Raw genomic sequence first — 17329 nt, 5'->3', positions numbered from 1 at the left:
ATCGATAAGAAGATTCTCGAAGCCTCGAGGTTTTTCTTGTTTAACGAGCATCGAGTTGTGTTTTTGCCCCCCAAAAAAAACGCACGTTGAGTAGTGCTCTTGGGAACTTCAATCACGCCACTGTTCCAGGCACCATAAACATGGCATGTGTGCTCCAATCCAGAGATCCTACAAAACAAGATTTTAATCAACTCTAGTCCATCTTCTACTGTACTATTCGTTTGGTGGTGGTGGCGCATGTGTGGTGTGCTCCAATCCAGAGCATCAGTGTTTCAGACCAGTGGGTCAGTGGCACATGCTGGCTGTTCCTTTGTCTGCGTGGATTGGGGGTGATGGCCGCCAATGGCTAATTGGCTATCAACATCACAAGTGTGAGCGGTTTCTTGAAAAGAAACGCGCATGCAGCAAGAGCCCCACACGTCTTGGTTCTTGACATCGATGGATTCCTTCTAAAATCTCTACGCCGTTGTTAATTTAATCTCGTTGCGTGGATAATTAGATCAAAAAGTTGCGTCGCAAGAATCACATGTGTCGCCCCTCATTTGACGCGGCATAAATATAACTTTACGCGACTATTTTGATCACCATGTCGTTGTGCTAAGAGCATCTACAGTCGAACTCCCAAATCCACTTCCTCACACGCCCGCGGTCGTGTCCGGACATATCTGCGGACGCATCAAACGACCCTTCATATTTCGTTCTGTGCATCCGCATACCTCATATCCGGACTCTCAAATCCATACAAAGTCATGCGCATAGATCATCCGATAATAAACGTCGCACGTAAAATAAATGTTGGTACCGAACTAAAAAGGGTTTACATCAATTTTATTTGAAGTGCACAATCAATCATCTGCCTCTTTGATTTCCATTGAGGGTCCACATATGATCCACCAGATCATTGAATAGTTGCGTGTGCACGTGATGATCTCGGAGATTCTGATGCATCTGCAGAAAATTCATAAGTTGCATTGCATCTTGATCTTCAAGGATTTCAACTTGTATTTCAGGTGTTTCAAAATCGTTGGTTTGGGCTACACCATCATCATCATCCTCGACGGTCATATTGTACAAAATAACACAACATGTCATCATCTGTCATAAAGTTTCTTGTTCCCATATCATTGCAACCCCACGAACAATTTCCCAACGCGCTTGCAGCACTCCAAAAGCCCTCTCCATATCCTTCATAGTTTATTCCTGAATTGTTGCGAAGTGCTTTTGTTTTCTGTCATATGGTTCGGATATGGTCTTCAGAAATGCAGCCCACTCAGGATATATGCCACGGCAAGATAGTATCCCACGTTATAGTCTCGGCCGTTGACAGTGTAGTTGCATGGAGGTGATTCCCCGTTGCAAAGCCTTCTGAACACCGGAGATCGTTGAAGCAAGTTGATGTCGTTGTGAGAACCTCACATTCCAAAAAAAAAACATGCCAAATCCATAAGTCATGTGATGTCATCGTCTCTAGTATGATGATGGCCTCTTTTGTGTGACCTAGGTACATTCCTCGCAAACCTTTGGGGTAGTTTTTCCATTGCCAATGCATGCAATGGATTGATCCGAGCATTCTTGAAAACCATGTGGCCTTTCCAGTTGCCAACAACTTCTCTGTATCCTGTGCATTTGGCTCTCTCAGATACTCTGCTCCAAACACCTTCACCACAATACGGGCAAACTTGACAGTAGTTTTCAGGCATGTACTCTCCCCCATCCTGACCATCTCACCAACGGCATGAGCCGCAGTACCAAGTGCAAGCATCCTCATAGCAGTCGTGCACTTCTGCTTGGCAGAGAAAGAGAGTCGACCGCAACAATCCCTTGTGAGCTTGAAGTAGTCATCGTGTGCATCTATTGCCTCCACAATGCGCAAGAACGAAGATTTTCCCATGCGAAAATGACGACGAAAAAATGTATCCACCGGGAAGGTTGAATCCGTATTAAAGTAATTCTTCTACAGTAGCTTTTCTACGGATACTCTATCCTGATTGATGACTCTTCTACCTTTGATTGAGACCTTGAAATTGAGAAAGTGCTCCACTCTCGGCCCATTTCCTCTTGCATGCTCATGAGCATCATCATGTCCACTTCTTCGTCTGAATCTGATGAATCAAAGAACTCATATTGAATCAGTTGATCAAGCTTCGTCTGTCCATACTCCTTGTCGGACGAAGCATCGGAATCCATCATTTCCCCTAAAAATTTGACCAACAAATCCGGTCAGACATTCTGTCGAACACATCCGGCGCAAGGCACACCCAGAGAGTTGTGGGACGTACCGCGGTGTCTTCCGGGCTGTGACGACGTCCTGCGTGGAGAGGTCGGGAGAGATGACCCCTTTCACCGAGTGGCTGGGGTGGTAGAGGCTACTAGGCGACAGAGCGTGCATGACGACGGAGCTGCGGGGCGGACGACGTGTGGAGGAAGAAGAGAGGAAAACAAGAGCTGGATCCGACAGTTCTACGGGGTGGATTTGGTGCGATTTACGGTAGGGTCGGTCTATCGGGTCCGACGTGGCGGGCGTGCCCGGGCTTCCCATATCTGCCCCATATTTGGGCTGGAAATAGGGTGTGCCGGTCAGCCCGGGTGTTTGATGCCGGTTTGAGAGGCCCGTCTGGATCGTTTTTTTATGACTGGACGATCTGTCCACGCGTTTGAGGAGGGTTTGAGGGGTCCGACTGTAGATTCTCTAACATGAGGAAAGGAAGTCACACGCAGCTTGGTATGTGTTTTGAGTTCTGGTGTCTTTAATATACTCTCTTTGTTTTTAAATATATGATTTTTTAGAAATTTTACTAAAGGACTACATCCAAAATAAAATAAATGAATATACACTTTAAAATATGTCTATATATATCCGTATCTGGCCCCCTATTGCCACTTCTAAAAACTTATATTTAAGAACGAAGGGAGTATGTGCCAAATAATCCGAGACTATGAGCAACCAAAAATTTGAGTGTTTTGGGTAGCCAATGCCGACGTTGTTGGTTGCCTGTTGTCCTCGAAGGACGATATGCAAAGGGCAAAAATAAAACAATATGGTTTAATGAGAGATTATGCTGATTTTCTGTAATTAAGGATTTTGGGTTGCACTCGTAGGTTGTAAAGTAAAGGCAAATAAGATGTCTAGTTTAAGAAGCACAACACTTGGAGCATCTACAACCGGACATAGCAAATATGACCCTTTACACGTTTTTATGGACGCGTTTGATCAGTGACAGGACGTGTTTTTTATTTATCCATCCGCGCAACCACATTCCTTATTTTCTTTCTCATATGTCCGATTAATTGCATGTGATTGTGAAGAGGAAGAGAAAAAACAGTGGTCCGGAATGAGGTCGCGTCCTATGTGACAGACTGACCGGACGCGTCTGCGAGCCCTTATATACTCCATATATTTGAGATGAATATGAGGATTTGCGGATAGCTCGGGTGTATAGGAATGATATGAGGCGTCTGATTGTATCAATTTTTCCTTCTCTCTCATGTCCGATCATTGACCTAGCATTTGTGTGTGTATGAAGGGTCTTTGAGGCGTTCGATTGTAGATGCACTTAACAAAGGCAAATTTCATGGATAACTTGAAGGAATAATTTTATTATTCTCTCGATCAATATATAGGTGATGCATGCAAGCACGCAGCAGGCGTAAATAAGTTCTGAAATCTGTGAACTACGGTCATTGTTGTTTTTCCTCATTCGTTTATCCCTTCTTTTTTTCCTTCATCTTAGGCGTAGTTTTGGTTTTGTTATTTGCTATGATCTTTTCTGTGCGTGCGTTCGTGTTGAGTGTGTGAATCTTAGTTATGTAGAAACATGCTGCATGCATCTCCGTGATGCTACATTATGAAGCAGTAAAACCCGCCCTTTATCGAAAATGATCATAAGCCTAGAAAGTGACAACAAAACACATTCTCTTCCGTTTCATAATAGAATATGTATTGTACTTCCTCCGTTTTAGATAAGTGTCGCAAATTTATAACTAAGCTAGTACAAATTTTATACTAAGTGAGCGACATTTTATTTTAGGACGGAGGGAGTATTTTATTAGGATATGCTCCAATCAATAACAAATTAATTCATGGTTAATGTACCTTATATTAGTGTATTTCACGAGAAGTCAAGAAAGATTAAAAAAAGTGCTAGTACCTGTGAACTAACCATGATTACAAGCAAGAAAGTGACAACAAACACACGCTTTCCCTGTTTCACAATGTAAAGTGTATATCATTTTCTTTATAGCAATACAATATAGTGTCTACTTGATTTATTAATATGACGAATCAATTTGTTAGTATGTGGTTTATATGCTACGAAATCGTTTCACTGGATTCATTTTTGTATAACAATTTACTGATAGTTGTGAAATCATACCCAATAGAAATAGTACACCTTATACTACTGTGAAACGGAGGAGGCATGGCATTACTCAACAACGACACTTGCTCTACTCAATGAAGCATCGGCCAGAAAACACAGACGGTGAAAATCAAGTCCCAATCTTTGTCTTGTAAAGTGATGCATTGGTGAAGATGATGGCATGCCTGCCACACTATGTATCTTAACAATCAACTTTGAAAGGACACTAGAATCGTTGAACATGTGACTTGGTACGTTGTGTTAACTTGTGTAATGTACATGTATTAGTATGTCACGTTTGACTCTTATGATTTAGAGCAACTCTAGCAGACCCCGCAAAACGGTCGGCCCGTAAAAAATCCGGCGACTATACGGGTTTGGGCTCATTTTCCTGCCAGAACACACACTGTAAACGCGGCTCGACCTGGAAATGTTTTGCGGTGGCCCGCAAACGCGACCCCTCGACCGGTATAATTGCGGGTTCGATCGCTGGATGCGGGCCGAAACTCTATCCCTTCGCCGCCGCGAAAAGCCCCCCCCCCTTCACCGCCGGCGCCTCCAATCCGCCGCCGCGCGCCTCCATTACGCCGCGTAGCCGCTCCAATCCACCGCCGCGCATGGCCAGCTCCGGTAGTCGTAGGGAGGGGTCGTCGCGTCAGATCCGACGCCGTCCGTAAGCTCGCCGCCCGCCGATACACGTGCTGGGGCCTGACGCCGCCGCCATCGCTCCTCCGTCGCGAGACAGAGGAGTACGACCGCGCATGCGGCCGCCTCTTCTCCGGCAGCAGCTCAATCGAGGCGTCGAGCTCCCGCTCGTCCTCCTCCGTCCCACCGGTGAAGAGGGAGCTCGAAGAGCTCCCGTCGGTGAAGATGGAGCCGGAGGCCGAGGCGGTGCCGAAGCGACGTGCCGGGGCCGTCGTTGGACCGGAGGACTTCTTCCCTCCGGCGGAGGCGGATAGCCTCCTGCCCGTGCTGGTGACGCGGAATGCACGGGAGGCCGAAGAGGACCAGCAGCGCCGCCGGAGGAAGAAGGAGATCGACACCGTGCTCTACGAGCAGGGTGTCATGTCGGCCATCGCCTTCGGCTACAAGGTGGAGGAGTGGCGTCGTGAAGCTACTGCGCAGAAGCGCATCTACGTCGAGCTCTTCTCCGACGAGGACGACGAAGACGACAACTGAATGTAGGCTATCTACTACCGCACGAGCTCGACTCCGGTGAGCTCCATTTTGCGTAGTGCGGTAGTATAGGTAGTAGCTCCAGTAGGTGATGCCCCCCTCTAGTAGTGAATGTAGTGTTGTATGATCATGAATGTAGTGTTGTATGATCATGACTGCGGTTCTAAACATGTCCGCGAATGTTTATTTTTCAAATTATGCAGTTTCATTATGCGGGTTCTATTCTGCAGCGCAATTTTTTGTCCTGCAAAACCCCACTTCAACAAACTGCAAAACGCGTTTGCACATCGTGAATATACAGGGTATGCTAGAGTTGCTCTTAGGATCCTAACCAAACCCTGGCCTGCGTGCCTACTCTTTAGGGGTCCCTTGTATATGTAATCAGCTGTAACCGATTCTGAGGCTTGTGCAATCAATACTATTCTCCAACTCGTTGGTGACTAGGCCTGAGTACAGAAAACCACCCTTTCAATTACCTAACAGTTAGTCTATTTTAATAGATTTACTAATTCTCATGTACTCCACGTAATTAATCAAATAAGATTAAATCAGAAGAAAAACAAGGACTTTTTTCATGATTCTCCACGTAAAATCAGAAGGTGTAGGAGTTAGAAGAGAGTGTTAATTGAATAATTCTCATTTGCGGGAGTAGTTAGTCACATCCTTTCTTTAACGCTCGAAGAAGAAAAGTGCAAATTGACATGTAGGAAATAAATTTAAAATTTAATCATGTGACCAACATGTGAACTTCCGAATCCACGTCAAGATTTGCTATGGACGAGTTAGGTATGATTAGTGTTTAGTTTAGTCAACCTCGTTTTCGTCATGTTGATTGACATGGCTATGGTCTATCGGTGCACGGTGAATGTAAGAGCACTTATAGTCGGACCTCTTAAACCTTTCTCAAACAATTAAGCAGGCCATCCGGTCAAATTCGATTCAGACAGATCTCTTAAACCGGCCTCAAACGCCTGGGCTGATCGGCATCCTCATTTTCAGTTCAAATATGAGGCGGATATAAGGGATCCCGGATGCGTCTTGGCATCCTGCCTGGACCGTACTGGCTCGCGCTGGTCCGCATCTACCCCACATATATTCGTCTTCATTCGCTCACCGAACGAAACCCTAACCACTTCACTCCACTCCCCTTCACTCCCATCCGCGACAGAAGCTCGCCTCCGGCATGACGGACAACGGATCTGAGTCTTTCACCTCTAGACCCGTCGACCACGAGCTCGTCCCACGCGGCCTCGAGGAGGAGATGGTCGTCCGGCTTGCATTCCGCCGCTCCTAGGAGGCGGCCGCACGACGGCAGTGCTCGGACTCGCTACGCAGGGAATTTGTTGCACCAGTGCGGTCGACGCAACCGCGTCATGGTGGACATGGCTCCTCCCATGAAGGATCTGTCATCGGCTGGCACCATCACGGTTACGGGCTCCGATGAGGAAAAGTAGAGCATGAGAGATGGAGGGAACTCGACCCCCGTGAGCCGGCTGGTGTCCCATGTCCTACTCTACCTCGTCGATGACCGGACCGATACTATGAGGAGCGTGACCAGCCGTCGGACATGGACACAGCGGAGCCGGACGAGCTCCGTTTAGTATTAGGTTTACGTTGCATGTAATACTATTTTTTTTGAAAAGGAGGAAACGAGCCCCCGGCCTCTGCATCAATCGATGCATGCAGCCATATTATTAAAAGTCCAAAGTAACAAAATAGTTCGAGATAAGCCTGAAGGCTGGAAATAAAATGAGTCTGAAACTAAACAAACTCTTAAGAAATAGCCACATCCGGCGTAACTAATAGTAGACTACGATGCCTATACACCTAGTCTATTACTAGCACGCCATCCAAACCGGTTGAAGATAACCCGTGCGGCCATCTCCCACCGGTTGCACCCAATACCCATAAGCTCCCTGTTGTCCGCAAGACTGAGTGATGACCACGTACGGATCCAGGACGTTGCTCGTAATATGACCTGCAAAAAATTGTTGAATTTCTTACCATTAAATATTATGTCGTTTCTGGTATTCCGTATAGCCCACAAAAGAGCACATATCCCTATTCTAATAAGTCTAGATAGTTTAACGTCCACTCCATTGAGCCACGTTGTAAACATTTAATTGATGCACGTAGGTGGGATCACATTAAAAGCTATATGGATAGTGCGCCAAAGTAGTTTTGCGAGGGGACAATCAAAAAACAAGTGTCTGATAGTTTCATGTTGATCACAATAACAACAATTGGATCTACCTCTCCAACTACGCTTAATTAAATTATCTTTGGTTAATACCACACCTTTGTGTAAAAACCACATAAAATTTTTAATCTTTAACGGCACTTTAATATCCCAAATATGCAACGATCTAGCTAAGGGTCCTGAATTAACCAGATCTGTGTACATGGATTTAACCGAAAATACCCCATTGACAGTTAAAGTCCATCGAACGCTGTGTGAATGATTAGATAGTTGTACCTGCATAAGTCTTCTTACCAGATGCATCCAGGCCTCCCAACGTGCGCCTACTAGAGCTCGCCGGAAGTGCATATTTATAGGTACCGATTGTAAGACTGTGGACACATAGTCCTGCTTACGTTGCGTAATGTTGTAGAGCATGGGATATTGTAAAGCAAGTGGTGAATCCCCAAGCCAAGTATCTTCCCAAAATCTTGTTGAGGTACCATCCCCTATAATAAATTTCACCCTTTGAAAGAAATTAATCTTTGTCCTCATTAACCCTTTCCAGAAAGGTGAGTCATTGGATCTAATTGTAGCTTGAGCTAGAGTTCTTGATGTTAGATACTTATTTCTCAAAATTTGAATCCACATACCCTCTGTCTCTGTGGAAATTCTATACAACCATTTGCTAAGCAAACATTTGTTCTTTACTTCTAAATTTTCAATTCCCAAACCCCCTTGGTCTTTGGGTCTACAAATCATATCCCAACGTGCTAGTCTGTATTTTTTCTTATTCTCATCAGTTTGCCAAAAGAAACGAGATCTATAAAAATCCAGTCTTTTCCGTACCCCTACAGGTATCTCGAAAAAAGACAAGAGAAACATGGGTAGACTTGTTAAAGCAAAATTTATTAAGACCAATCTACCTCCATATGACATAAGCTTGCCCTTCCAGCAACTTAGTTTCTTTTCAAATCTTTCTTCAATACATTTCCATTCTTTAATTGTTAACCATCTGTGATGAATAGGGATCCCAAGATAGCTAAAAGGTAGAGAACCCATCTCACAACCAAATAGCTGTCGATAAGCGTGTTGCTCTTCTCTTGCCTTCCCAAAGCATAAGAGTTCACTTTTGTTAAAATTAATTTTCAACCCTGATAGTTGTTCAAAAAGACATAAAATTAATTTCATATTCCTCGCTTTCTCCATATCATGTTCCATGAAAATGATTGTATCATCCGCATATTGTAGAATGGACACACCTCCATCTACCAGATGTGGAATGAGACCACCTATTTGTCCTTTCTATTTGGCTCTTTCAATAAGTATTGTCAACATATCTGCTACTATATTAAACAGTATTGGAGACATTGAATCCCCCTGTCTTAACCCCTTATGTGTTTGAAAAAAATTAGCAATGTCATCATTAACTTTAACTCCGACACTCCCCTTCTGAATAAAAGTGTCAACCTGCTGTCTCCACTTTTCATTAAACCCTTTCATACGTAAGGCTTGTTGAAGAAAGGACCACTTAACTTTATCATAAGCCTTTTCAAAATCCACTTTAAAGATAACTCCGTCTAGTTTCTTTGTGTGAATTTCATGAAGCGTTTCGTGCAAAACAACAACACCCTCCAAAATGTGTCGCCCAGGCATGAACGGTGACTGTGCTGGTTGGACAACTGAATCGGCTATCTTTGTTAATCTATTGGTGGATGTCTTAGTAAAAATCTTAAAACTGACATTGAGTAAACAGATAGGTCTAAATTGTTGGATGCGCATGGCGTCCACCTTTTTTGGCAACAACGTTATTGTTCCAAAGTTAAGGTGGAATAGCTGTAGCCGACCATTGAATAAGTCATGAAACATAGCCATTAGATCCCCCTTAATAACATGCCAACACTTTTTGTAAAATTCTGCACGGAATCCATCTGGTCCCGGTGCTTTATTGTGTTTCATTTATACTATTGCATCATACACCTCTTGCTCTGTGAATCTAGCGGATAAAACCTCATTCTCCTGCTCATTTAGTTGAGGAATATCCTGAACATTGGTTTCATCCAGAGAGATCATAGTCTCATCTGGTGCACCAAAAAGACTCCTATAATATTCTGAGATATACACCTTTAAGTTTTCATGTCCTATTATAGTTCCCTCATCTTGCTCTAGCTGAGTAATTATCTTCTTTCGATGTTTGCCATTTGCAATCATGTGAAAGAACTTAGTATTATCATCCCCATGAACCACGTTCATCACCTTAGCTCTTAGTGCCCATTTCATCTCCTCTTCTCTCAATAATTTTTGCAATCTAATCTCAGCATCCATTTTAATATTCCTATCAATAGAATTTAGCTGCGCTGACTCAGCTTTGACGTCGAGTTCATCAATCAGCTTCGTTAGTCTTTCTTTTTCTTTCTTATAAATACCACTTTGATTTTTCGCCCATCCTCTAAGGACTCGGCGCAAATTTCTGATTTTGTTTTGCCAAATTTCCACACTGGTGGATCCACCTAAGTGTGTACCCCATTCCTTTGTAATTAGATCCATGAACCCTTCTCTTTCAAACCAGCTTAGTTCGAATGAGAAGACATTCTTGTTGCCCCTATGATTGGCCTCCCCTGAGTCAACTAGAAGAGGCGTGTGATCTGAGATTGCCCTCTGTAATGCTTGTACCGTGACTAATGGGTATTTTTGCTCCCACTCAACAGTAGTAAGAACCCGATCCAACTTCTCATACGTTGGTATCGTTAGAGAATTTGCCCAAGTGTACTGTCTGTCAGAAAGATGAATCTCCCTTAGATTAAGACTCTCGATAACCATATTAAACATCGTTGACCATCGTGTGTCAAAGTTATCATTATTTTTTTCATTCTGTCTACGAATAATATTAAAATCTCCCCCCACCATAATTGGTAACGTTTCATCTCCACAGATTCTCACTAGATCTGCAAGAAAATCAGGTTTGAACTCCAATTGTGCCGCCCCATATACAGCCACTAGAGCCCACTTAAAACCATCAACTTTCGACCTTACACGAAATTTGACGGAGAACTCACCATAAACCACACTCATCACCTCTAGAGTTTCGCATTTAACCCCAAGTAAGATCCCACCGGATCTTCCCCTTGGTGGTAAACAATGCCAATCAAAATCAACCCCTCCTGATAAACTATTTAAAAATTGGGTTGTGAAATTATCTCTCCCAGTTTCTTGTAATGCCATGAAATCCATATTATATTGTATCGATGCTTCTCTAAGGAACCTTTTCTTAGCCAAGTCCGCCAGACCTCAGCTATTCCAAAAAATCCCTTTCATAATTCATCATGAATTTTTTTCTTTTGTTTAACTCTCGCACTCCTCCTAACCGCTGATTCAGGATACACCTTCCTTTTCCAAGGTTTCCTAGTTTTTTCGTGATTACTTTTAAAGTCATTATGTGTATCCAAAGGTTGTGAATGATTCTCCGCATCTGAAGGGGCCATATACCCCTCCAAACCCATATCATCCACATCGTCTACTTCCCCGTCTATATGAAAAATGCTATCACATAATGTTTGAAGTCCAGCACCTCCTAAGTCATTCATATCTGAATCATTCATAGGTTTAACCGCTGCTAGATTTTTGATAAACTCTATGGTTCTGTCAACTTCTAAATCAAGAATATCATTGATGGACTTAGCTATATTTTTACTAGATGTACCCATAGAAACTCCTATGTCACTAGCATTATTCAAGATTTCAGATTCAGATAAGTTTAAAATAGAAGCAGTCTGATCAATAGACAAACCTGAAGTTGTTTCAGCATCTCGTAGTTTTGCAGCTCGCATAGCACGACCTATCAACATATCATCAGCATCAGGCTTCTCCTGAATACGTTGACTGAAACGTCTATCACATGATGTAGGATCCGGGATCCCCCCAAACGAGATCACATCATCATTAGTAATCTCATTGTGGGTCTTCCCTGTTACCACAGAATCAAAGTGCTGGTCAGAAGTTGTTTCTTCAACAAGGTTATCGTACTTAGAAGATATCACTTGCTGCTTACTGTTCGAAAGGCTATGGGAAGAGACAGGAGTAGAAGGCCGGCTCGCCTCCTGCTTACTATCCCGCATGATCGAAGGCACATCCCTCTCAATAGGTGATGTCGGAGAAATTTGACAGCACGCCTCCTGCGTGTTATCGTGCTCAAGCATATGCAGTGGCTCAGCCCTCCTAGCCAGCGGTACTGCAGAGGATGCTTTTCTGTTCTCCTGAGTAATCAAATGCGTGGATACTTCCATCTTAGATGTGGAGACCGATCGTTGAATTGAAACAAAAGGGGCTTGCTCATTCGCCTCCTTTTGAACAAACTCACTGCCAAGATTATATGGTGTACTCGTGACATCAAACGAACCAAAACGTAGTGTCTCCATGGGTAATTTTGATGTAGAAGATGCACCCCCAATAAGTGGTTTCTCTTTATTAGAAGAGGCATGAGGATTAGTGTTATCCCTTGACTGATCGGAATGTTGATCATTCGCATCCTCATGATCCTTGTCCCTATCCTCCCCATCGGCCATGAGGATATCATCATCATTTGGCTCATTTTGTGGCACCTTCTCGACCTCCACCTCAAGGTCATAGTGCACACCATCATAAGACCACGGAGCAAAATCAGGAATCTGGTCAACATCAAGCACCATCACAAGCAATCTGGCTATCCCCCTCTTGCGTGTAAAAGGCATATCTACTTTCTCAGTCTTCCCAATCAACGAACCAAGGCTCCATATGATTAGGAAATCATTAAGCAGAATTTCTAGAATACCCGCGAATCTGATCCAAACCTTCTGCAACCTAGTACCCTGCGGTGCTGGTTTTATGCATTCCTCAAACTCAAGTAAACACTTGCTGCCACTAACCTTACTTACCCCAAAAGTGAGTAGACGTTGAAGATCCTCTCTTCTAGGAAACTCAACTTGGTAGGTATTTTGCGCCACCCTTATTGGTTCCCAATTGTATGCCTCCGAAACAAGCCTTCTCATCTGTTGAGAAACTTGCTCAACAGTCAAATCCCCATTCGTAACTTTAACGAGACTCGTTCTTGAGCTCTCTAGACGAGGTGGAGTTAGAACTGAAGTGGAACCTGGTGTCTCAAAAAACATTAGTTTGCTGTGGCAAACCCCATAGATGCTCATGACAGGCTTAGGAGCTAAAAGTAATGGGCATGCCGTATCAATATGACCAGGCTTTTGACAGATATCACACAAATCCGTGCTACAATCCACAACGAAGTGTCCGGGTATCCCACACCTATAACATGTCAATTTTTCTTTTTTGCGAGCCGCCTTGTTGGCTCGCGCTACTTCCCTGTCCTCCGTCGTTATTTGCTGTGTGGGCGGGGTGCCATCTTCCCCCCCCCCCCCGTCCGCTTGGGTGACTTCCTTCCATATCGGCCCAGAATTGTTCCGACCATAGTTGCGTACTCCACCCCCGCCTCTTTGCCGGAAATTAGAGCCGCGAGCTCCTTCCACAAAATTGCCTTCGGGTGGCTGGAAGGGACGATGCCATTGATTGGCTCCTCCCCCAGGACCTCCTCCGGCGTTCCAATTCGACCGACCACCACCTGGACCACCGGCAAACTCGTTCCAATGATTTGCATAACCTCTGTGTCCATGGAATCCACCGCCGCCACCGCGATTATGAGCACCAGGACCACCTTTTCCAGCACCAGCAGAGCCGCGCCCCTGACCAACAGGCACCGTAGCTCGCTGAAGATTCTCCCGCGTGCCAGCCACCACTGCAGCAGATACCCCAGCAGCAGGTCCTGCCGCCGCAGATGCAGTCGCTGCAGGCGCAGTCCCAGCGGACGCACTCGCTGCAGGCGCAGACGGCACACCTTGCCTCGCAGCCATTGTAGCCAATGCAGGGATACGCCTGGCTGTACCAGAACGCGACGTGAACCCTGGGATCGCCTGTCTGCTAACCCCAGATATTCCCGATCATGCCCCACGCTCGTTATAATCAAGAGGAGAATCACCCGATAATGGACCTTCCGTAACCACGTCGGTAACCACATCAATCTCGCTAAGAGTCCTACCCGAAGAATCTGGTATCTGATGTATTTGTACAACGGACTGGGCCATATACCCGGGCGTGCGCAAGTCAACAGGTTGAGATTCCGGCCCATCTTGGCATAGAATCGAATTCAAACGAGACTCCTTGGCCTCACGAATCCCAAGATCCGTCTTGGCTGAAACATGTGCCGTCGGCCGTGATATCGCCGCCGGTCGACGAGGTTTCCTGACCGGTGCTTGTTTACAAGAATGGAAAAAAGCTGCTAAAGTAAGAGCCGGAAGACGTACCTTCGGTAGAGGTCCCTTCCAGGGTCTTACCGCGTTCGCCGAAGTTCGCTGGTAAATGACGCGTCGGAGCACCTCGACCCTGTCTTCGTCGTTAGCCGTCAGCTCTTCCCAGGCAGGATCGGAATCAGGGACGAAACCATCTATGGATTCTGCGACCTGCTCCTCAGAGTATCCCACCAAAATGGATTCGCATACGATGTCGGAAGGAGTTGGAGAAGCCGCTGGTGTGTTCTGTAGGTCATCGTCGTCGTTGGCCAGAGCCCAGAATCGTCCGCCGACGAGGCCAAGTCCACTGCCGGCCGGCAGGGAGCCCATCGCATGGCACACCCCTCCTGTCGCCTCAGAGTCGCCCCAGGGTGTCTCTCCAAGAATTTCGGATCACACGTATTTAATACTATGAATTTGAGATTTCTAATTTGAGGTATCCGAATATAAAATGCATTATTTAAGACGTGATCGGTGAGTATCCGCACACCTTTAAGGGGTCGGATTTGCAAGGTGTGAGTGTGGATGCTCTAAGACTACCTGCCCAGCTATTATGAGAAGGGTGGGCACCAATCGATTTTTTTTTGGTACTACTACACTTAATCCGTCGTTGATCATTGAGAACAACAGTGCGTATAATACACCGGTTGAGTTCCCAACATGAGTCGCTGATCACTGAGAGCAACGGCGCGTTCTGCACTGATTGCATTGCAGGAAGCAGGCCAGTGGATTGGGGTGCTGGCAGTCACCGCGGGTGCCACCAAAGCGGATCGGGTCCGTACTGCTACGTTGGATGGCCAAAAGGAGAGGAGGATATGAGTTCGTCCACGCGGATCCTATGCCCAAAAGCCGGCAGTAGTGAAGCATCTTGGCCAAACTCCAAAGCTGCTTCCTTTTGCACAACACGCACTTGGTAAAAAAGACAGAATAAATGGAGCCGGTCCTTTTGCTGAAAGCCAGCCCCCCCAATCATCAGATACAGGTACAGCCCCCGGACGTGGAACTGCACGGCTACGGCTCGGCATGATGATAAACCAGGCCGAATCCACTCGTCCAGTCGTGCCGACGGAATCAAACGCGTGCTCGCATCGATCGATCAAGCTCCGTTACAAAGTGGTGGCAGTCCAGTAGTGCGTACCAAGCTGTGGACGCTAGCTAGCTGCGACTGAGAGGGAGAGAGATGCAGCCGCCGGTCAGTCCAGCGCAGCTCGACCGGCTTTTCTCGGAGTGAAGTGCACTGACGGGAGTGGCCGAGTGGGTGGCTCGCCCTTTTCCTGCCTCCCCACTTTCCCTTCTGCGTGTCAAGCGAAACGGCAGACCAGTTTCCCTGTCCGGTCACCGATCAATCGATCACGACGTGCTTGATTACGTGCACCCATTTTTTTGATGGTTGCATGCGAAAAATGGTGATTGGTTGAGAAAATACAGCCTAAGATATCATGTCTCTTACGTATTGTTTGGTTATTTGTACTCCCTCCGCACAAAAATTATTGTCTTAGCTTTATCTAGAAACGAATGTATCTAAATGTACTAAAACTTGACTAGATACATTCATATCTAAACAAATCTAAGACAAAAATTTTGAAACGAAGGGAGTACATATGTAGTCTGTGCATCGTGTTTGCAATTTTCATCCGATATTTGGTTGCCTTGCTCGCACGTTGATTAGGAGCTAACGACTATACTTAAAACAGAGCACCTCGGCTAGCACGACAGCGAGAGGAGGTCATGTTGAGAAGCAGTCCGAACACCGACGCGAGGCTCGACCAGTCTCTGTCTGCAAGATGTACGTCGTGCACCTCGAGGGTGCCGAGCTCTATCACTACGGGAAGCAGCGACTCCAGGACGTTGAGTGTTGGGTTCTACGCTAGGTGCATCGGGTGTAATATAATATTTTTTTCCTACGCGCGGAACAAACAGGATCATGCTATAAAGATGGTCACATATCGTTGCCACTAGACGCGCAGTGCCGTGCAACGGAAGTAGAGTTGGGCCAATGCGTCCAGAGTCGTCTCCTCGCCCGATCTTCCAAGAACAACCGGTCATCGAATCCCACGTACTGGTTCGACGAAGCGGCGCAAGTGCACCGTCTGTAACGGTATCCGCACATGTAAGAGGAAATCGTGTTGCGGACTGCTAGGTCCTATCACACACTCCACAACGAGTGAAGGTGGCTACTTGCAATACATGCAAAGTCTTAATGGCGGCGCTGAAGCGATTAATCGAATGAGTGTGTCGCACCTTCATTATATGTAGGCATCCACCACGGGCTCAACACTTGGGCCTCACACAGATCCTAAAGCCCACAAAACTATTCGGTCACGATCCAAGTCTAACTCGGATCACATCCGATCAGTGTCCTAGGATACGACCTCGTAGGTTCCTTCTCTTAAGCGCGCGACGTCTTAGATTCTTGTTCACTTGGTCGTGAGTACGATCACATCTGACTCGGCTAGTCGGTAACGGTCTCTAGCAAAGCGTGTCGATTCCAAGTGTCTGATGAAGCTCGTTAGACGAAGTTGTATTTCACACTTTTATTCTCCCTGCCACGCGATATATGTTGTCGTGCTCAAGGCGACATGGTCATCCTTGTTGCAACTCGACCTCTTTCTTGTTTCGATGAATTCGACCAACACTTCAGATTATCTCATAATCCTGATCGCATGTCCATGCTTATCCAGATCGGATCATCCGATGACCCCACAATATATCTCTCCTCATCGGAGGGGCAAATCTCATCTTGCTCGACCATGTCTCGCCGCATGGATATAGACAAGTCCAAAACCTACCTTTGTAACTACCCAGACATGGAGTGGCACTTGGTCGATCCAAAACAGGTCGAGTACATGTGTCAGCCCAGGTCTTAGGATATAGAATGTATGTTCTATTAGAGACTCACAAATGACCTATCGCCGTGTCTCATAGTTGGGTTTGTCCAATTCGGACCTTATCTCGACTAAGATCCGACTATGTCGAATCGACCAGACCTTTCTGAGTCCATATTATTCGGCTAGCATACAATACATAGTGAGACCGGACAATCCACCGTGTCATATGCTAGTCTGATTGTCTGCGTATCCACACAACCCTTTCAACTAGGAATCCTTTAGGACATCATCATTCAATGTATAGTCTTACAACAAGTAACGTAATTGTTGATACACATTATTGATAATGTTCAATGACTATCTTTATTTTAAATACATAACAAATATCATCATACATGATTGCCTTTAGGGTATATTTTCAACACCGAACGTCTCATCACGGGAAGCAGTGACTCCGAC

At 45.5% G+C, this 17329-nt stretch overlaps 1 protein-coding gene across 1 annotated transcript; it reads right to left on the bottom strand.

Annotated features, from left to right (window-relative positions):
- Positions 1-5683: 5683 nt before the first annotated feature.
- Positions 5684-14372, bottom strand: LOC123397007. Its single transcript, XM_045091728.1, has 8 exons — positions 14058-14372; positions 13235-13540; positions 11389-12377; positions 9695-10780; positions 9245-9556; positions 8306-8491; positions 7391-7513; positions 5684-5801 (listed from the first exon to the last, which is right to left on the bottom strand). The coding sequence occupies exons 1-8, from the start codon at positions 14370-14372 to the stop codon at positions 5684-5686; spliced, it is 3435 nt and encodes a 1144-aa protein (XP_044947663.1).
- Positions 14373-17329: the final 2957 nt, after the last annotated feature.

The sequence above is a fragment of the Hordeum vulgare genome, chromosome 5H, assembly GCF_904849725.1.
Source record: "Hordeum vulgare subsp. vulgare chromosome 5H, MorexV3_pseudomolecules_assembly, whole genome shotgun sequence".
NCBI classification, from domain to species: domain Eukaryota; kingdom Viridiplantae; phylum Streptophyta; class Magnoliopsida; order Poales; family Poaceae; genus Hordeum; species Hordeum vulgare.
Note: the sequence above shows the minus strand (reverse complement) of the source record. Positions and strands in the feature narration are given on the sequence as shown.